The sequence below is a fragment of the Mytilus trossulus genome, chromosome 8 (assembly GCF_036588685.1).
Source record: "Mytilus trossulus isolate FHL-02 chromosome 8, PNRI_Mtr1.1.1.hap1, whole genome shotgun sequence".
NCBI classification, from domain to species: domain Eukaryota; kingdom Metazoa; phylum Mollusca; class Bivalvia; order Mytilida; family Mytilidae; genus Mytilus; species Mytilus trossulus.
This window is the reverse complement of record NC_086380.1, coordinates 13799221-13822597: the sequence shown is the minus strand read 5'-3', so window position 1 is coordinate 13822597 and position 23377 is coordinate 13799221. Positions and strand designations below refer to the sequence as shown.

Below are 23377 nucleotides of genomic sequence, written 5' to 3'. Positions count from 1 at the left end.
GCATTTTTAACTTTTAATTTTTGTTAAAGCAGCAACAACCGTGTTTATCCATAGAAAAAATCTAATAAATATAATGAAGTGCAGAAGCATCAGAACAATTAGATTCTTTTATTCTAGGCCCGGATAGTTATAATTTTTTAGGTGTCATACCACCAATAACTCCCTCAAATTTAGAACGTAGAAAGTAGGCCTACTCGGACATAAACTAGTGCGTTTGATGCCATTGCTTACTTAAACTAACCAACAAATTGGCAGACATGAAACTTTTGGTGAACGAGAAATATATTAAGACCATTTTGAGCTAAAATTTACTTGTCTATGAGTTTGCATTCAAATTGAGGAATAATGCACTCCATAGTATACTAATTTAAGATTCACCGAAAACCAGGGGTTATTTTTAGTGGTACATTTATTCAGAAGACCTTTTCTTTTTTGTATGATTTTAAACACCTGTTGAAAATTGGCATGTAGGAAGCTGATACATGTGTAATTCAGGATATATATGGTTTTCTATGAAGTTAAACTTATATTTAGAAAGCTGTGAAAATTGTAAAACGTGGTTGAACAGATAGGGACTTTTAATTGGTGGTATGACACCTTTATATTTGATTTATATAAATTAAGATCTTTAAAAAAAGCCACATAAATTATTTGTTTGAGTACAGACGGTACCTTCACATGTTATTAATGTTTTTTTAATTATCTGGCAGAGCTTACGTTTTAATTTGCTTAAAGAAAGTCAATTTGAAGATGTGTGTGTGATAATGTCGATTGCCGTTAAAATTATTATCATTCATTTCTAATTACTGGTACTAATAAGTGTCGACAAGCAAAAATGAAAAGAAAGATGAAATGAGTGTATGGTTAGAGACATATAAAACAGTTTTTCTAATTCTTACACGATTTATCCTTTTCCCGACATGTTGATTATTTTTATTTAACCAACGTGTGGTTCGTTTGATCCCAGTTCTTCAGTGGTGAACATTTAATAATGACGTCCAGTTTTCTGACTTTCCTCTGAATTTCCTATTGTGAGAGTATGAAAAGGCGTCCATGTCTGATGACGTCACAAACATAGAATACATCTTCTTGCAGATCATTTGAAATAAACGAAAACGTTTGCCTACATAGTGTTTAAAAATCATTAGAGAAACAGATTTCACCACCAAGAATTAGATAAACTGTTTTATACATGTATGTCTTTAATCATACACTCATTTCATTTTTTCGTGTTATACGATATTTATCCACTCTCGAGCCTCGCGTTTTCATTTTTAGAATTTTAACTGTTTCGAGTTGATATATATCCTATCTTGGAGGTTAAAACTATTAGATAGAGGCCATTTGGGATAATGGTCGGGGAAATTAAGACTGTCACTGGAAAATGAGGGTATCTTGGATAGGGACAGACATATTGCCTTGCAACATGCCACCTACGGACCCATCCAAAGAGTTGTTGCAAGGGTTCTTAACGTGCAAAGCGCGTGGCACTCTCTTTGCACGAGGCATCGGATTTAATGTCCCCTTCTGACCGGACGTGACTGTGAAGTTGATACATCCCGCACAGCCAAACGGACGCCCCACTTCGGCAAGCGTTTTATTGCGGGTCGGGAGAAGACCAAGAGACCATATTTCTATATGTTGTATACCCCATCACCCCTTTGGGTTTTTATTTTGAAGGAGATTCAAAATATATTTTATTTTTTTTATGGAAAGAAAAAACTAGATAAAGTGAAAAGAACAGTGGTTATGTCCGAAAACTGTGATGGCGGTCTTAAGATGCCTAATATAACTATTTTTTATTATAGTGTAAAAACATTTGGCTTTATGAATTACTAGACCCCCAAAATTATTCTCTTTGGAAAGTTTTGCTGCTTAGCTATAAACAAAAATTGGGAGGGGGGCAAATTTTACATTTAAGTAAGGAAGGATTGCTTTATTTAGCCAAAAAAGTCAATCTCTTTTGGTATGATATCCTGGTAAATTTTTCAAATTTGAAAAATAAGTTGAAAGTTGAAAACAATACCGATATTCTTGCCCAGTCCATATCTCTAAACCCAAACATCAAACGTGGATGGCAAGGTGATTTTGAAGGGTTAATATATTGAAAATTGTATATTTTTATCAATGATCTGGTGTCAGATTATATTATATTATTCGAGAAAAAAGTATAATATCAAGACTAACTTTGTAGAGTTTTATGGTATTTTAAGTGCTATTCGAAAAAGATGAAAAAGTAGGATAGAAGGTAGTTTTAAACTTGATAATATTGAAAATAAATTAGTAGATAAAGTTAAAAAAGAACAAAAATTTTGATAATGTTTCTATAATTTATTTATGGAGGATAATAATGTATTATTACTATCTTCCCGTAACAAATCGGGAGTAGACTTAAATATACAGATTGAAGATTGGAATGCTATTTATTTCATGCCTTTCATTATAACCAGAAATTCGGTTTTACAAAATTTTCAATTTAAGATTGTTCATATGATTTTACCATGTAATTCCTTTTTTATATAAATGTAAATTAAAAGAAAGTGAACTATGTACATATTGTTCAGAAATTAGAGAAAATATTTTTTTGCGTTTTTTAGGAATGTAATGTAACACAAAACTTCTGGTTTTCCATTATAGATTGGATGAGAAATTATGAAATCTTCTTGCCTTTTAGTGCAAAAGAGGGTATCTATGTGTGTCTGAGGATTTTGTCAACAGTAAAACAGTTAATGATATCTTGTTTTTACTTAAATAATGTCAATACAAATGTAGATGTAAGAGCATATTGCCCACAACATATGGTGGGATAGAATATTTGAAGTATTGGATTAAAATAGAAAAATACTCTATGTTTCTTAACCCCTACACAAAAAATAAATATGGATCCGAAGTTGCAAATGTTAGAAGCAGCATTAAATTAACAAAATCAATTGTAATATTAATATCTTTTTATACCAATATGATTTAATCGATCTTACAAGTGTTAATTAATTTCTTATACTTGTATTTAATACTATATTATGTAATTTCACATGTTTCATCTTAAAAAATAAAATAATTGCAAAAAAATATCTTATTTCACTCGATGCAGTAGTACAATCTATATTTAAACGGATAGCGAAGTATTTTAAAATATTGGCTAATGTATTATTCTGTTTGAAACATTGTGAGATTGATATCATGAATATCAAACGTGATATAAAAATATATACATATGTTTTAACGTTTTTGACTATTTTTTAAAAAGCAAACATTCTAGTTGATCTGAACCATGCTGTATAATGAATAAGAGCAAAGCGTAAGAAAATTATTTCCTCTCAGTCAAACAATTAATTTGTCTGATAATAAAAATGCCAAAGATTTTTTTTGTCAGATTGACCAACCATCGGCCACCCTTTAAAATGCCTTCACTAAGAGATTGCAGAGAACTGCTTTAACTACTCTCGGTAGTAAAGCTTGTACACGGACAATTCAAAGAGAGAAAAATGAAAAAAAAACTTTGTTTACCAGAAAGGCAGAAACTAAGAGGTCCATATCAAACCAACGATCATTTCTAAAAATATTCTATATGTCAGAAGATGTTAGAAGTGTATACAGTTCGCCGTCAGATACCAACCTTTGGTAGACTTTATGATTCGCTTCCATGTAACATTAATTTTCCTTGATTAAAATCAATTCTTCTGAAAATTGAAAATGAGCTTGGTAAAATGTTCAATTTGCAACTGGAAGAAGGGTATGACTTTGGTGTAAATAGACGATAAATGGATCGACACAGCATATACTGCAACGAAATGATGCAACGAAATGATGACAACATCTTATTAATCGTTCATGGGACAGAAAATTCTCATTTGTTCCAAAATCACTGCTTATATACAAGTTAGTTGTTAATTTTTATCTCTTGTGGAGAGATTTGTTTCATTGAAAATTGTACCACATCTTCTTTCTCATAAGGCTAAAAAATGTACTGTAGACTACTAACTGTAGACTACTATATGAAATAGAAGGTTGACTATTTTCAAAAGTGGTTTACAGAAATAACAATTTATGAAACCAACAAGAAAAGATCGTTATTACAATTAACATTGCAATACCATTCCGTGTAGTTTTGAGAAGTTTTAATGTTTATATCAATCCAGCAGATATTCATTCATTGCTGCTAATGTATACCATACAGTTTAACTCAAATCTTCACCGCCCATAGCTTCTGGCTTAAGCAAAGGCCAGTAGTTAAACGCCAAAATTTGCCATAAACATATGGCAAGAGAGAGAGAGCGAGAGAGAGAGAGAGAGACAGCGAGACAGCGAGAGAGAGAGAGAGAGAAAATGAAGATAATGTTGAGAAAACTTTTTCTTGCTGTTCAATAAAACAACTCAATAAGGTCGAAGTTACAATTTGCAACGTATCCTCATCACACCCTAACAAAAACAAAAGGATTCGGAACAAAAGGAAGTAACAAGTAAATCAAAGTGTAAGAGTAACCAGGTTAGCTCAAAATGTTCCACAAATCCAAAATGTAACAATGTGTACATGATTTTAAACTCCGTTTCAGCTGTGACTCACTATTTACTTTGTTAAAGCGCAAGCATTGTTTTATAACTTTAACCAGACCAATGACAATAACTGGACACTTCATTGATGAGTTATCACAAAACACCTGTCTGTAGATGGACTGGTATTTTATAAAAGCGAACGAGTTAAACCCCGCCAAGTCAAGTAAATAAAATCAAGTACAAGTACAAGTCAGTGATTATTTCACAAGATGTTAAATTCAAATCTAATACATGTATTAAGTATATAATAAGTTAATATTAAAAGGTTCTAAAAATATTAGACACTATTAAGTTTTGATGATTTTCTGTTTCCATTTATAGTGCACTGTATTCTATAAGGAAGTGTTTTATAGTTATATCTATTGTACATCGGGTTGCAGATGCTTTGTATTTTATCTTCGTTGTAGTTGCCTTCCTGTCGATCTTCATTGGATTGTGGTTTTTTTTAAATTTATCTCGGAGCTCATTTTTTTCTTCATAAATACTAATTTACGAAACACAGAACGGTTGGTGATACTTATTTTTGAAACTAGCTTTAAAGTAAGATTATACAACCATTATCTTAAGAATATGACTGCACCAAGACAGTTGTTTTTCATTCGCTTCGTTTGTTTATCATGTTCATATAGTTTAATGTTTGATAATGTCAGTTAGTATAGCCTTCTTCTTTTTTAATTGATTTTAGAGTTCATTTTGTTTTGTCTATACTTATTTATGAAATACTCGTAAATAGATTCATACTTCGCCAATACATTCTTATATTTGATTAATTCTTTTGGATTATTTGTGCATTTAAATATTCCAGGTTTAAATACAGAGAAGTAATAAACGGCTAGCAAAGTGGTGATTTCTCTTTTCAGATTTAATTAATAAATTGTGGAAAACCAAGGAACAACTATCAACTACATAAGCGACAGAAGCTTGTCGATTTTCAAATCTCTCAAACAGATAGGTAATAGACAAATCAAGGCAGTAAATTTTATCAGAGAAGCTTAATATATCCTGAAAGAAGCAAAACTGTATCAATCTACAGGGTATGAATCTCCTGTTATGCATGCATTACTTGTCTGACTAATTCACGCCCAGTTGAAATCCCTACCTATACATATATTTAACAGCGAAATCGTATTCCATTCATATATTCTTTAGCTCAAATGTAGTACTATAACATGCGCATTTGCAATCTTTAAAAAATTATGACCCATGCAATAATATATCCCAATTGATCAATTACAACAAATGGGCTACCTATTCATATAATTCCACGGTAAAATTGCAACCCAATGACATATTTGACGTATAAAAAAGGTACCCATTACAGCGACAGATATGTATTTACCTTCACATAATTTGTGCGGTATACCACACATAGATAAGTCTTTGTTACCAAATTTCCTGTCTTGATTCTATATATTATTTTTACCTACAGATACCTTTCTGATTACCATAAATTTGAAATCAGTCAAAGTTTTATTACAACTACAATCTGACGCAAAGCACAAATATTAAAAAGAAAAACAATACTTTGTCATTGTGATACACATTCTAGCACATGTAAACATTGACTGTTTTTCTTGTCATTAAGTTGTATACTGGTTTTGTATCAACATTTTCCACTTCTCTAAACTAACTGTATTTACGTCAATGTCAATACAAGACGCTGAACTTCGTTTCAAAAATGTGCAACTTGCAAAGCATAGAAATTCTATAAGACTCTTTTCAACCTATAAACATGGTTATGTGAAAACGGGAATATTGCTTCACACAGTATTTTATTACAGTCTCTCCAACAGCAGTGGCATCGACCCAGTAGTGTGAATAGTTATCAAAGGACACAAGCTTATAATTTAATACTCCAGACACGCGTTTCGTCTACCTAAGACTTATCAGTGAAGCTCAGACAAAATAATTATAAAGCCAAACATACATAAAGTTGAAGAGCATTAATAACCCAAATTCCAAACAGTTGTTCCAAATACGGCTAAGGTAATCTATGCCTGGGATAAGAAAATCCTTAGTTTTACGAAAAATATCACATCAACGAATGACAACCACTGAAAATAAGGTTCCTTAATTAAGCCAGATGAGCACAAATACAGCGGGTTTAAACGTTTCCGAAGGTACCAGTCTTTATCCTTACCCGAAACAAATATCAGTTGAAATGGCTTAATTCAATCAAAAGTTATAATAACACAAAAAAGTTAACATACATTGAACAAATAAAGTTGATCTATGTCACAATGCAAGTACAAGATCAAAAAGATAAGGGGTGAGATGTTAAATAATAACAGAAAGACAATAATAATCTAGAACACAAAGCCGCCAAATACAATAAAGTACACAGTTATGTGAAAATAATTTGATTGTAAGGTATATACAGTGAAATAGAAGAGAAATGTTTTGGAAAAATAAAATTTTGTTGTTCATAGTACGAGAACAGATTGAAGTGAAAATGTATACCTTACACAAAACTTTAGGTGTGTTATAAAGTAAGCTGTAACTAGAGCATTGTTATACAAATTAAGAGCGTACTAATGTTAAGAGGAATTTCTAAATGTTTTTACAAAAATCAGCTTTTCTTTATCTTTCAAAAATAACAGAAGTGGTATGTTTATCCAAAGGAAAGAAATGTGAAAATGCATATGTCACAATGAGTTATGTCTCCAATACTGTATGATCTCAATTGAATTTATACTAACAATGTAATTTTCAGCCGTCTAGTTATCATCTTCATATATAAAATGAAGATATGATATGATTGCCAATGAGACAACTCTCCACAAAAGACAAAAATGAGACACAAAAAATTAACAACTTTAGGTAATCGTGCGGCCAGTCATTTCATGATCGTTTCATGATCATGTGTGAATTCAGAAACATAGGTAGTTTTTATTATTACATTTATTAAATTTGGATTTAAACTTTCAGCAATAACAATATGAAGGCTTTTAATCCACGAATAAACAATAAATTGCATGATTTAAAGTTTGAGTTGGAATGCATGTGTATTCAACTATTATTACATCACGTGTTACAAAAGTTGCAGTCACAACTGGTGCAGGAGGGAATATTTCAAAAAACAAATGGTACAGCTATATATGAATCCAATCTCTATGACACTGAAAAACAATATCATTACACAACAACAGAAACAGTTATAAAGAAATTATCCTTTTTCATTTTGAATAAATTTTAACATCATTTAAAAAACATATTTTACAATGCAACATAAAGAATGTTTTATAATTTAATATAATGGTAAAATCCATATGCATCAGTGTGATACTATGCAAGCAGAAGATAAATATTTGGTCTGCGTCGAATAGACATCGACCTTATACGAATAAATATCAATACATAGATTGACATATTTCGTTTTGAAATAATCGCAATGCAAATTGTGTAACTGTTTGAAATCTGAATTGATATAAGAAACCTACAAAACAGACCAACACTGATCTTTTATTTCGTTTTTGAATATTACGAAATCAACCAAAGTCTCATTGAGGTTCATGTATAAATGCACTTGCATAAGGTCGATTTCTATCCGATGCATCTCATTTGCTAACTGCATCAATTGAGCGGTTGACCTAGCTTATGGTTTACCAGACATCAAAATGAGACGTCAAAAATGAAGTTACGCCACGTAGGCGTTTTGCTTTCAGATAATTTAAGGTAGATCATAAGTATATACTTTTTTAGAAAGAATTTTCTTATAATTTGCCAAAATGAAGATTTGATTATGCTTTTTTCAAAAATACAATAAAAAGTATGGGTCACCGTGTTATTTTTCACGCAATGAGTCGTTGAAAATTGTCTAATTTGGGTTAGATTTTTCATGAATAAACACATTTGTGTGCATAAAAAAAATCTATGAGATAGAATTTTGAAATAAATTGTGAGAAGATAGGTTTTATTATATGTTTTAAGAAAAGAAAACGAAAAAGTGATGTCACCGAACTTGTTTTTTCTACAAGCGAAAGTAAAAACTTTCTTTATTAGTTCAGTAAATTTTTTACTTAAAGAGTTATCTCCCTGAAATGGCTCATTTGAAAAAGATATTCTAAAACCCCTCAAAAATGATATTTGTTTAAATATTTTGAATAATACAATAAATCTGCAATTTTTCTTAATATAAATAAATAGTCTAACCAATAGATTGCAAATGTGTCTCCAAATTTGCAGATGTTGGCAAACAACTAGACCAAATGTGTACTGGGATTGTACAATTCAATATGGCGGTATACCATCAATCTACCTTAACTTGTTGTTGTGCTACAATGGTGTTAGTATCGTTTAAAGATTTTGTTTCCTACTCATACAATTTCAAACTTGGTCTAACATGAGAAGAATGAACTATAGACATCATGTTCCGATTATCTGTAGTAATTATGACACCTTTTATTCCCTAGCATTTTCATGTTATCATTATTCAGTGTCAACTACATAATATATACAGTATTTATGTAGGAGTTAAATATATGGCGGATTCATAATCTATGGCAAATGATACGTTACAAATGTAAAACAAACCAAATCTATGACAGATTCTATATCTATGGCAAATGTGACGTTATAAACGTCTAAAAAATCAAATATATGACAAATTCCTAATCTTTGGCAAATGTGAGGCTATAAACGTCAAACAAATCAAATCTATGACAGATTTCTAATCTTTGCCACATTTGACGCCATATACGTCAAACAAATCAAATCTATGACAAATTCCTAATCTATGGCAAATGTGACGTTATAAACGTCAAACAAAAGATTCATAATCTATAGCTAATGTAACGCTGTAAACGTCAAACAAATCAAATTTATAACAGATTCCTAATCTATTGCAAATGTGGCGTTTTTCATTGGTTGCCATCACGATTTGGTTTACACAAATGTTTATAGAAATGATCCCGCTGTCGTACTCGTTTAAGACAATTCATTGGTCGTAGACGTACTTCTTTGTTTTCCATTTGCTCAATATTTGCCCTAGATTTGAAAACAAAAATCCGCTATAGACTAGAAAATTACAAATCTTGTAATTGATTAGGATTGTAAAAAAATGCCATAGATTTGGGATGGTATGACATCACATTTGCCAGATTAGGAATCTGCCATAGATTTTTAACCCACCAAAGAATTGAGTCTTACATATATAGTGCTTGCGCGATTTTCTCTTTTAAGACTTATTGTTGTACACTTGTCATGTTGGGGCCATTTATATCTTGTTGTTTGGTGTGATGCACGCGTTCAAGGCCGTACTGTGACCTATATTTTATACTTGTTCAACATTGTGGCTTGAATGAATGATTGTATCATTGGCACTCATACCACATGTTCTAATTTCTAGTTATTATCTGGATCTCCACGACAGCGATTAAACATTAATGCGACACCCCGCAAAGCCTTCAATACGTCACACAACATTATTAATGCTAACGGTATTATCAGTAATACCAATCCCGATAGTCCAATAGTACGCGCAGACGGACGATTGTCTGACGCACTTGTCAGTTTTCGTATGTTTGCACTTGTTTTCTTTTTATCAACTGTCAGTTCCTTGGACATACTTGCAATTGCTTCTAGCAGTGAAGGATCATCTGTAGACCGATAAGATTGAGAATTGTTTCCTGAACATCGTGTTGAATAAACAGTAGATGTGAAATTATAAGTTTCGGTTATGTTGTAAACTTCAGTCTCGTTGTATATGTTAGTAAGATTTATGGTGGAAGTAACTATAAAGAGTGTACTGAAATTATCAGTCAATGTTGTTGTTAACTGTGCTACTGCAACACTTGTTAAAATCATAGTTTCAGTTACATTAACCGTTTCAGTTACATTAATAAATTCAGTTACATTAATAAATTCAGTCATATTGAACACATCGGTTATATTAAACATGATCATTTCGGTACTATTGTAGATGTGTGTTACATTCAATGTTTCATATATATAACATGGTGTTGCAGAAATGTCTGACATTAATGAGGTGGACTCTGAAATCTCTGGCAGATATGAAATGGTCACATCTATAAGAAAAATACAAATAGTGTTTAAATACAACATGTCACGTTTGAATTTTTCACCTTATTTTGAAGAAAAAAAATCTGTTTTGAGTTGAAGTTATAATTTACATAGTTTGCCTGAACACATACAGATATAATATTTTCAAAATACAAATAATTTTTTGGTTTGTTTTTTCCGCCCGTTTTTGTAAACATTGTCTACTTATCGTCTTATGTACTGTTTTTTGTTTTGTCTTTGTTTATTAAATTGCAATAAGAGCACTTTTTAAAGTTTTTTCTTGTAGCAGTGTGTCGTCAATTATTTATAGAGTTTTACACGTTGAAGATTTTAAACCAAAAATAAATAAGAAAATAAAACATTTTTGTAGACTGCTGTTTGCCTGTTCGATGTTCATTTCTTTTTTGTTCAAGACATTATATGTTTATTTCGACTATCATGTGGTGAAACTATTTTGGAAGTAAAATTAGTATGTATTGATTTTTTTTTAAATAATCTCGTTTTTTTCTAATTTTGACTTTAAATATCATGAGTTAAACTTTTGCGTGTCTCATATGGTAGCAACACCTTAAATTTTAAGCTAACAAAAGAGCGGCGAAAGATACCAGAGGGACATTCAAACTCATATATCGCCATGGCTATAAAAGAAAAAGACAAACAGACAAATAATAGTACACAAGACACACATCGTAAACTAAAGACTAAGCAACACGAAATATGTCATCCGCAACTTTGTATAGTCACGACGTCCAGTCCGTTAATTAAAGCGAGCAAAAATAAACATATAATTTGCACTGGCAATACATATTTACCTGTTATAGGCACAGCTGAGCAATTGAGCAATGGCTGAACATCTTTGTTTTGTTGTGTTATAAGAGGGTCGTGATTGCTTAGTACATCAACTAAAACATGAATATAAATCATTATTCTTTTATTTCCTTTATTTTGATTGATAGCTATTAAAAAATCTACTTAGAAATTAATCAGGTCACCTAAATAATGGTGGTTAACAAATTTCAACTGTTGATTTTCTCTACTGCCTCTAGTCAACATTCAAACTTATACTTTTACATTAAAACATATACAATTTGAAATAGATATTGAGATATGAATGAAAACCGAATAGCTAATATTTGATACACTTTGACTATTGCAAACACCGGCCGTCCGGGCAGCACATAAAAACATAAAAACGACACGTTAAATAATTTTAAGCCTCCGACATGCTAAACTAGATTTAGCTTCATGTGGAATGTTTGTAATCATACCTTTTGCTGATGGTATCAGTTTGCATTCTTAGTGTTGGATGCAAAGAAAGTACATAAAATCTCACCCGTTTGTCTGTTTGAACGCACAATCACGCTTCGTTAGGGATGTTTCACTCAAGATACAGAATTAAATCTTAAATAAGCATTAAATAGGTTTGCTAGTTGTACATGTTGTAAACAGTAAGACGGTAATTGGTGATATATTTCAATGAGATTTAACACAAATGTTTTATCAATTAAAAATTACCTTTTACACAATTTTTTTTGAATATAGTGACTTCTGATAAAGGATCTGCGTCATTGCGTGTTTTCAGTAAAATGCAAAGCCCTTCCTCTGTAGATATCCCAGACCAACACGAAGGACGAGCAGCGCACTCTTTCTCACACAGACTAGTAGATATATTGGGAAACGTTTTTTCCTTGCTGGAACTTAAAATATTTGATCGACCACATTCTCCTAGGGAAACAAAGCATTTAATATTGTTATAATATTGTAGATATAGAATTACTAATATGTTATTGGTTGTTTGCCTGACGGCGGGAGTACATGACTATACAAAGGTGTCAAATTATTTGTGGAATTTGATCTTTGTTATCCGTACTGTAATATTCATAAGTATATCTTTTATATAAGATTTGGATTTCAAATATTTTGGCCACGAGCATCACTGAAGAGACATGTTTTGTCGAAATGCACATCTGGTGCAACAAAATTGGTACCGTTGATTTTATTATATAACCTGTAGATATACCTTTCTGATTACCACAGATCCTTCATTGGTCATAGACTGGTACTCGGCTAATTAAGAGCAACAAAAGAATGTAACATCAAACAATGAATCGGTGTGATTTGAGGGGAAATTTCAGTATAAAATATGAAGCAGTATATTTTCCCCACGAATTGTACCAATTCAATAATGTTTAATGTTACTTCTTTACATTGCTCTTAATTGATCGAGTATCAGGATGTCGTAGGTAACCTGTCGAAAATAAATTAACCAGAGTCAAAAGTCGGTAATATGAAAATAGTCAATTGAATTGATATTCACTATAGAATGTACTAAAAAATATTCAATTATCCTCTTCTAAGTATTTTCATAGTCTTTTCATGACCATGGAAATCATGGATAAGTTAAAATATTAATTTAAAACTTTCAAAAATAAAAGTGAGTACAGTAGGCTTTCTACCAATAAATAAGCATTTGCATGATTTTTAGTTTGAGTTGCAATTCTTTTATCGAATTGAGCTGAAATTTTAAATATCGTATTGACTTTTACTGATTTTTTATTTTTTTTATTACATTAAAGATTTCAAGAGTCGTATTCAACTAGAATTAAAACATGAGAGACCGAATATAGCATTCTGGTATCGGTGGAATTTCAGAAAACGAATGGTACAGCTCTCATTCATTGATTCAAATCTCTATGAAACTGACAAATAATACCATTTCACACTGACATAAAAATGTGTGATATCATTTTTTTTCATTATCAATTACCAAAACAACACACATTGTACAGTGTAACAACTAAATGAATAATTATTAAATACAAGGGTAAAAATCCGTATGCAGCAGCATGATATCATTCAACCAGTAGGTATACATGCGTTATCTGCATAAATGTAACGATTGATTTTTTATAATATGTTTTCTAAGAGATCATGATTGATATTCCAAAGTTTGCATTTCTTATAATGATTTCCTTGATAAAGTATTGTTGCCTAATGGAAGCTATTGAACCACGCACGACTTCCAAGTGGTCAAGACAAAGTCATCCATGCAGACGTCATCACAAGTAAGTTGACTGTTCAGGAAATATTTGTAGTACAAATGACGGAAGGTAAGTTCAAATTGTCGTAACCACAATACCGTCTTTTTTTCCCTGGGATATGACCATGATGACTGACCAAGTTGACCGTTATGGAATAACCGTTCAACAGATGATATCGGAAATGTTCCTTATGTTGTAACTTCACTTCCCGTCCTTTTTTCACGAATGTGACCTACCTAATTCAAATATTTACCGAATTTGTAATAACATGAGCAACACGACGGGTGCAGCATATGATAAATGATCTGCTTACACTTCTGGTACACCTGAGAACACCCTCAATTTTATGGTTTTGCTAAGTCTTTTTTTCTATGTTGTGTCTTGTGTACTTTTATTTGTCTGTTTGTCTTTTTTCGTTTAAGCCATGGCGTTGTCAATTTATTTTTGATCGATGAGTTTTACTGTCCTTTCAGCATCTTTCGCCCTTTTTTTATAGTTATCTCCCTGATTTAAATGTCATGGTCAACACGACGGGTGCCATGTGTGGATAAGGATCTTAACATTCTGGAAAATCCGAGAACAACAACGGTTATTGTCATATTATGGTTTGTTTCTGTGTGTGTTACATTTTAATGGTTTGTTTCTGTTTTGTCGTAGTTTTCCTCTTATATTTGATGCGTGTCCCGCAGTTTGAGCTACCCGAATTTGTAGATTTTTCTTCAATCGATTTGTGAATTTCGAACAACGGTATACTACTGTTGCCTTTATTTATTGACGATAATCGTTTGTCATTTTTGTGTGTTTTTATTGTTGTCTGTCTCAACACGGTATTTTCAGGTTCAATTTATGATGTTTATTATTCCCTGAGTAACTTCTGTCTTACATACACGCATTTTTCATCAAAAGCATTTTGCAATTTTTTCTCATTAAAAAATGCAATTGACCCATGACCTTTATTTCGTAACTCAAATTTTTGAACTTTATAAGTTAACACAAAATGAAAACACATTAAGAAAAGTGAGCGTTCTTCTAGTTATTAGTACAATAATGCATGTGCTGGTTATATTTTGTTTTTAAAGCATCGACAGGACACATAAGATACACATTATCCATTTAATTCTTAATCACAAATCATTTCTCGGGTATCATTTACTAGAAGATAATGCAAAACATTTTTTTCAAGCAGTATATGACAATTGTAATATAATATTTCATACCTTGTATTTTCTTTTCACATGCAAAAATATGTACTTCTTCACATTTTTTACTCTCCCACTTAAGGGAATCTTTCTTAATCAGATAACATAGTTCATTTTGATTGTAACCTTCTTCTTTAAACATTTTAAAATCCTCAGAACTATGAGTTCCATCTAGCTGCGTGCAGTCATTCCATATAAAGAATCTTGGTTTTGGTTCTGATAATCCTGACCAGTAATCTTCATCTCTGCAAAATAAAGTGTAAAAATACTAATAATTTCCTCCATTATTTGTTCCAATTCCTTAAAACTCAAATCAAAATTAAATTAAAACGCGCATAGATCGAAATAAAGACGAACGTGATAACCATATTTAACCTAATTTAAAAGTCCCACTCATAGTATTCCTGACTAAAGCCGGCAATTTCCTATGTAGAAAATGAAGAAATTAAACCTCTCAATTGACAGTGACTATGACAGTATCGTGAAATTCCAATATATTGAAAACAATGATTGAACAAAACAGTTAGATTTTACGTAAAAATGCTATATTTTGATTTGCTAATAAGAGGGTGTTGATTTACTCTATCATATAGCTGAGCGGGTTCCAATTTTTTTTTTAATGTTTCCCTATTGTTCAGATCAATCAAAAATCGAAAATGTAAAGAACAATAGATTGAAATTATATCAAGTTATCAAAGACAATGTTGAAGTTCTACGTCATGGCTTAGGTTTGACTGTCAAAATAAAAATAATAAAATATCTTGATTTACTTCTAATCCCCGTAACGTTGTTATGTATGTGACGTCATAGAAAATACTTTTGAATAAATTACATCAGTAAAAGACAATAACTATAGGACATTCAGTATGATAAATTTCATAACACATAGCTGGGGCAATATGCGTAATTGTTTCTCCATAGGCTGTAATGGTAACGTTTTCTTCTGTTTCTCAGCCCATATCGTAAATTTGTATATGTATGATGGTTTGTTTCGAAGTTGAGACATTTTAACAGATGTGATTAAATTTTCGGGGTACGAAGTGTGATTCATTTTTCCGTAAATTAGCAAACCCCCAGTATCCTTTTGCGATGTGACTCCTCATGGTAAAATATCCCATTTTTAACACAATACGTTCTTTGAAAATTTAATACTTTGAACACATTTAATAGCTCCATAGTTTTTACACATTTAGTATGTGTTCCCTAAATTAATACAAATGGTTCAGCTCAGTAATTTGTTCATCATAGCAACGTGTCAAGTATCACTACACAGAGAGTTTTTGTTTACACGTGACTTTTGAGTTCCTCATTTCAAGGCGCATTAGGGATATTGTCCCAGCTATGACTGTGTAAAAGCAGATTGGTACTTCTCGAAAATCATTGTCAACCTTGGCTTTGCGTTACGGAATTGATTTCGGCAACATGGTCCATTGAAGCGTAAAACACATAGTTCTACCAAACGGACCATAACATTCAAGTAATTATAGATATGCAAATAATGTAGAATAATAGACATTTACGAAAACTAATGTGTATTTTACCAAAAATTACACTAAAAGTCTTAAAATTACATGTACGATTACAGTTAGAAAAAAACCAAAGCGTCATCTAAAAAAACAAATTAAAAAAAATAGAGATAAACTGTAAACCCCAATGATTTTACGGATAATGTAAATAAATCTTTTTTACAACATAAAAATGCAGCGCATATGGTCAAAACATATTGTAATTTTTTTCTGTTGGATCTCACCAAAAAAATCCTCTTAAACTAAATTTTTTTTTTGCGATGACAGGTTCGTCCTCGGGTTCTTCTTTATACATGTTATAGTGTGTATAGGTTTATATATTAAGTTCTACATTTTCTTTGCATATTCCTGGTCTTTCATTGGAAGGTTCTTCGACATAGCCCCTACTTCAAATAAAAGGTTAAGCCACGCATCTCGTAAGTTTTGACATTCTTTCGAGGGGAAATATGAATAACGTCGGCTATATGTTTCTTTGAAAATAAGTATATTATTTATCTTTGATAGTCAAATCACTGACGTTAATTAAAGCAAACAATATTTTATAAAACCAAGTGCTATGTTTCTCAACAAAAGCGTATGATTTCGACCGGTTCTCGGTCTAAAGAAAAGCTATTGATATTGACTGCAATTTAAAGAAAAGTTTTTGTGTAAACTTGAAAAGGGAATATCGGTTACTTACAATAGAAAAGAAAATATCTCACATTTCAAAACGTACAATAAATCGTACACGTTTGTTCCTTATTGTAAAAAAATATGTTAAACTTTACAAAATGTTCATTATCGATTGAAGTTCATTTCGTTTTGCTGCGAGGAACAATGAGTTGCACCACCCCACCCCCCCCCCCCCTTTCTCCCCCTTTGCACCATGTGATTGTCAATTCATTTAAAGTCGTGCAGCATATTATGAACTGTAAGAAAGGTTTTAAAACATGATATATTTAATCTTAAATCTCGAAAGGGATTATGGAAAGCGTGGATAGTCGTTTTTAACTAAGATTATATACCTATATTAGGCGAGTGACATTTCCAGAAAAGACGCTTAGTTAGTGACTTTAATGCACCCACCTAACACACAGCTGAATTTTTTATATGTTATAGTATAATATCTGAACTTCCTTTGTTGGTCGGTCGTAAAAAAATCGTACGGTGCAATTTTTGTAAAAATTGAATTAAAATCGAGAAATAATTCCAAATTGAAAAATGACCAACACTGTTGAAGCGTGAAAAATTTACTTGTAGCTTTATTTTCTGTTGTCACACTGCAAAAATTATGTACGTTTAACATGTCAATGTATAAAAAAATACTTTTCAAAAATAACAAAAGTAATCTTTGTGAAAAAAAAAGATTTTTGTAACAATTTTTGATTTTTCTTATAAAAATGGTGCCAATTTTCATATTTTTTTTCTATTTCTGAGATATTTTCGGCTCGAAACCAAAATTAATTATGTTCGTATTATTCAAGAGTTCATTACTTGTTTAAAACATATCAATATAGCTGTATTATTCTGGATTTTATACATTTTTTACACACTCCCCCTTTTCAATCAAATTTCCGAAATCGCTTTCTCTGTTAATTTCCCTTAAGTTAATGGACCCAAACGCTTCGAAAAAAGAGTATGTATAACCCCGAAGGCAATTTTTTTGGTACTTATAGTACGCAAAGTATAAAAAAAAAGATTAAAAGGACCATAGAAGCTGAAATGTCAACGTTTTTTTCTTGGTAGAAAACCAATATCTTACTGTACTTAGTCAATTTGCACTTACAAAAAGCAGAGATTTTGAATAACTATTTGAAAATACTTCTTTCTCAATTGGATCAATGCTCATTTTAGTTTTGCAACTAAAAGTATGCAAATATGTGTCAAATCTGATCAAGCGATCATATGCCTAATATCTTTCAAATTGATTTGTTATTCATTATGGATGTCGTAAGTTGCTTCTTATGATTGTTGCCTTTGTTTGTAGTTTTGAGCATGAATCATTTTGGGTATCTAATTAAAATTGTTTTAGAGCCTTTATAGCTTATACGATGTTGGCTATTGATTCTTGTTTTAGGCCATACGATAAGCTATAGTTGTTTACCTCAAATTATTTAGTCTCTGGTATACAGAGATCATAGTGTCCTTTAATCATACTTATCAAAGGTACCGGGCTTATAATATGATATCATCAGGCTTCTTATATTCTAAATACGGATTAACAATTTAAGAGGAGTAATGTCAGAGGGTCGACGATGATCTAACACTTCGTTGTATTGTAGACATGGAACAATTGTGTGCTGGTTACGAGTTTTATAACCAGTGTGAATTATGGTTGGCGATGCACCATTTTTATTGTGCATGTATAGTGTCTTTATATGTACCTTTACCAGCAGTTCATGCTCTTACAAGTTATATAGCTCATCATCTATCTGTGTTTCTAAGAAAACTCTCTTTTAATGCTTTCGAAATCATCAATAGATAACGGGTCTATCACAAGTTAAACAAAATTCATATTGACATGTAGATCGGTGCTGAAAGAAAACTCTTAAGTGTCCGAAACCAAAAATACGTATGTATAAGTCTAATCAAGACGATTTGAGCAAGCTACATAATATCAGACTTCAAACCAAAAAGATTGCCATCGTGTCACGCCTACCACCAAGAGCATCATCATTCAAACTACATGTTCTGAAATCTGGCAAACCTAGACATGGCGTCATAACAATCTAATACGACTGTAGGTTTACCTAAGTATGAGTACGGATGACAAAAGTGGTCTTAATACGTCATACTTTCTTCAGGATTTAATAAATTTGTTTTTTGTGAAGGAAAAATTATGCGTTAGGGAACTTGTACATGTACTGATATCATTGTAAACATCTGTTACACAGAATTATGTCAGTAACAAAAATTGTTCCAGTAAAGCAAAATCTTCACAGACTCAGTTTTAAAATATGAATTTCGACTGTCTTATATTGTTAAAAATCACAAAATAAAAAATTGCATTATTTGTAATAAATTAGATTTATTTCGTTTCTTTTAAAAAAATAGATTATTCACAGAAAATCCTCCAGCATGACAAAAAAAAACAAATATATAGGTTTATCCGAACTATATCCTGCAAATTCATAATCATACTTTTTTTGATTGAGTTAAGTCTGCCAATTGATATTTTATCGTGTGTTTTTCTATGTTGTGATGTTATGCTATTGTTTCAGAAAAAGGGAGAAGGTTTGGATCCATTAAAACGTTTAATCCCGCTGCAAATGTTTGCACCTGTCCTAAGTCAGGAATGTGATGTACAGTAGTTGTCGTTTTTTTATGTAATATATACGTGTTTCTCGTTTCTCGTTTTGTTTATATAGATTGGACCGTTGGTTTTCCCGTTTGAATGGTTTTACACTAGTAATTTTTGGGCCCTTTATAGCTTGTTGTTCGGTGTGAGCCAAAGCTCCGTGTTGAAGGCCGTACTTTAACCTATAATGGTTTACTTTTGAAATTGTTATTTGGATGGAGAGTTGGCACTCACACCACATCTTCCTATATCTATATAGTTGATAAAAATCTAGATATATCTAAGTTTTGAATACTGGTAAGACATTAATGCTTGCATTTTTAATTGCCAAACTTTTAACTGCACAAATGTGAGTGAAAATAAATGCAGTCGTATTAAAAAAAACCCGTTAAGAAATTAAAGTGTTTGTAAAGTATATAATCCCAAGTGTCAAAACAAGGGTCACCTTGAAACCTACAGTAAGTTTAGTTTGTAAATCACCGCATTCTTATTTTGTATCTGGGGTCAGTTTCACAACAAATCTTACGACTTAAGCTGATCGCAAGTCATGGATAGTTCAGTTTACTTGCGATAAATCTTGTCCTCAGTTTTTTTGTAAAACCGACTTCTGTATCTGAAGTTTTGTAAATATGAAAAAAAGAAGATGTGGTATGATTGCCAAATGAGATAGCTGTCTATAAGAGACCAAAAATGACACAGACATTAACAACTGTAGGTCATCGTATTGCCTTCAACAATGATCAAACCCCATACCGCATTGTCGGCTATAAAAGGCCCTTGACAATGTAAAAACCTTAGTTTTGCAGCTTTATATGTCGTGGACAGGACTCCATCATGATTGGATCCATATCATAGTGACCTGATTTTAGTTTATGACCATCCCCTATAAAATGATGTATATGCCTACTTAGTTTGAAAAACCCTGATTCAAAGGTTCAAAATATATGGACCGGACACAAACCAGACAAGAACGAATCAAACAATGTTTGAAAACTTGACGGCTCAAATGGCAATACCACTGTTAAATTTAACTGATTTAATTTATGAAGAACCACGTGCCATCCCATAATGCATGTCTGAACTAAGTGTGTTTAACATCAGTTCTATAGTTCAAGGCAATGCATTTTATATTTGAAATCATTGGTTTTTGAATCAACTGTATATCTGTATACATGTTTAAGTTACCTTATTTAATTCGACACGGGCCGCAAACAAGTGGGGACTGACGGACGGACAGACTTAAATTGTGATTCATATATCCTTTTAAACTTTGCTTGTGGTTGTATTAAACATGTAAGATAGTGATTTCCGATCTTGACACGGTTTGTGGGCTGTTTACAAACAAGAGACTATTGTCACTATTGATGTGACAAAGACGTCTACTTTTTACTCTCTTTATTGCGTTGTTTTCTCTCCCTTTTACTCGTACAACTAACAAATAGTTCATCATTTTTTATTTTGCATGACACACCATCAATTATTGCAAATATTAACACATGTAAGCTCAAATATTTGTTATACGTCGTTTTTGTAGAAAGTACCGTTTTACCTATAGCAGAGTGAAAACGTCAAAATGACGTCAATTATCGCCAAACTATGAACGATATGCAACCAAGAATCAGAGAGACGTTATCATAGTATCGTGTAAAGTAAGATTTGAATTAGCTATATTACCAGCTGCTTCAAATAAAACAACAATACTACAAAAGTGGTTTTCTTTCAATTTTTTATAAATGACCTTTTACAACAATTTAAAAAAAAATAGCACCATATTTCATTTTTACGACCGGGAAAAATGGAATCTACACATTTGTTCCTTTCGAATGATATATAATATAGCTGTGTGTTATATAGGTGCATTACAAAATATTTTTTAGGTCTGAATGTCACTAGCCTATATGGAGATAATTACTTTCAGAACCATAGGTAATTCCTTTTCAGAATCAACCTGCACGATACCTTTGTTCTATGAAATATGCTCCAAGGCATAAAATGATGACCTGTTAGAGGTCATTATTTTCCATGATAAAAATGCTATCTATAATTTACTATTAATTTTAGAAACAAATATAAGGTGAAGTTTAGTTAATTTATCGCTACAATACAGAAATATTATCATATATGTTAGATGAATTTAAATGTAGACAAAGCCAGATTTAACATATTCGTGTGAACGATTTTGAAAATCTTATTGAGTTCCACTGATTATGTTGATTGATTATTTTATCTAAATTTATGTATACCCTTTAGTCTATCAAATGGTCAACTTATAAGATATTCTCGTATTCTATTGAATAACATTCACGTAACTCGCAATATGTCTCCACGGTCGGTCTATTATTTGATCAATCCTGATATACTGGTATCATACTGAACCCCTAACGGGAGGGATTGTGGTTTTTTTCGTATGATAAAGACATGATCTTTCAATTGGTTTAATTGAAGTCTGGAGCTGATATGTCAGTAACTGTTACCACTCCTTTCCTTAATGTATTTGCCATTGTCATTTTGCCTAGTTTATACTGTTACCTATTCTGACATTGACTCGTACTTCTTTTGAACTGAGTTTTAGGGTGTGTATTGCTGTGTGTTTTTCTGTTCTAAATTGAGGAAAAGGTGCATGTTTGGGTAGGTTTGAGAGCTCACAAAACATATTTAGCAACTTCACATTTTAGCGCCTATCAAAAGTCAAGAGCCTGTAGCCTTTTTAAGTATTTTGTGTTATTTTGTGTTATTTTGGTTCATTATGTTTCGGAGTTAAACGTCTAGTTTTGCAGGACTAATACTCCTGAAATATGCTGGCGTCACACCTTGGCACATAGAGCGGCGTGCACGTGCTCCAGATGTAAAGAGAAAATTGACAAAGTCCGTATATATTAGTTGCACGCCAGAGGAACGCTAAGAAATCATTAAAAGCATGTTGCATAAGTTTGAAGTACGACGAAACGAAAAGATATACGCTTGGTGAACGCTATAATTTTAAGAAATTTGTATGCAGCATACAAACTTTCTTCCAACTCAAGCGTGTTCCAAACGTAAACCTGTACGCTACACGCACGTAATACATGCATTTCAAGCGGTTGAAAACGATCCAGATAAGTTTAAAACACGTAAAGGGCACGTTGTATACGCTTCAAGATCGTTCGACTCTTACTAAAACGTATGCAGGTATGTTTGATACAAACACTTGATTTAACTAAACGTCAGACAATTCGAAAGCACGGATGTTCGTCCCAGATACGACCGGGCGCGTCTCAAATACGTTTAAGATACTTTTTGTCCGTGCATTCCATCTATGTCAGACAAACGACAGACATACGCATGTGCACACGATACATATATGATATACAAGTTGAATGCGTTCATAATTACTAGCGTATTGGATGTGTACATTATTTTTTACCAAGCCTGGCGTACGCCGGAGCTATACGCTAATGTGTTACGCCTGTATTGATTCATAGGTCAGATGAAGTCCGCCTCCAGGAATGATTGGTGACCTTGTGTTGTATACGCTCTATAGTCGGGTTGTTGTCTCTCTGACACATTCATCGTGTCTATTATAAATTTCATATGTACCTTTGAAAAATACTTGATGACGTGCATAGCTAATGAATAAAATTGTAGTTAATTATTCGAAGGTGTTATATCTTTCACATTTTGATAAAACAAAACTCAACTAAACAGTTATCTCAAATTTTGCAAATAGAAATATAAAAAAAAAGTCAACTGAAAAGAATTTATATACGGTGCTAATTTGTT

At 31.9% G+C, this 23377-nt stretch overlaps 1 protein-coding gene across 1 annotated transcript in view; it reads right to left on the bottom strand.

The window, feature by feature from the left end:
- LOC134727364 (endoplasmic reticulum chaperone BiP-like) overlaps positions 1-16719 on the bottom strand; it is a 31316-nt gene extending 14597 nt beyond the window's left edge. Inside the window, exons 1-5 of the mRNA XM_063591741.1 lie at positions 16673-16719; positions 14834-15060; positions 12091-12300; positions 11388-11477; positions 10486-10580 (exon numbers count right to left, since the gene is read on the bottom strand). Coding sequence (XP_063447811.1) covers positions 10486-10580; positions 11388-11477; positions 12091-12300; positions 14834-15060; positions 16673-16719 — 669 coding nt within the window. The remainder of the gene's footprint in view (positions 1-10485; positions 10581-11387; positions 11478-12090; positions 12301-14833; positions 15061-16672) is intronic.
- Positions 16720-23377: the final 6658 nt, after the last annotated feature.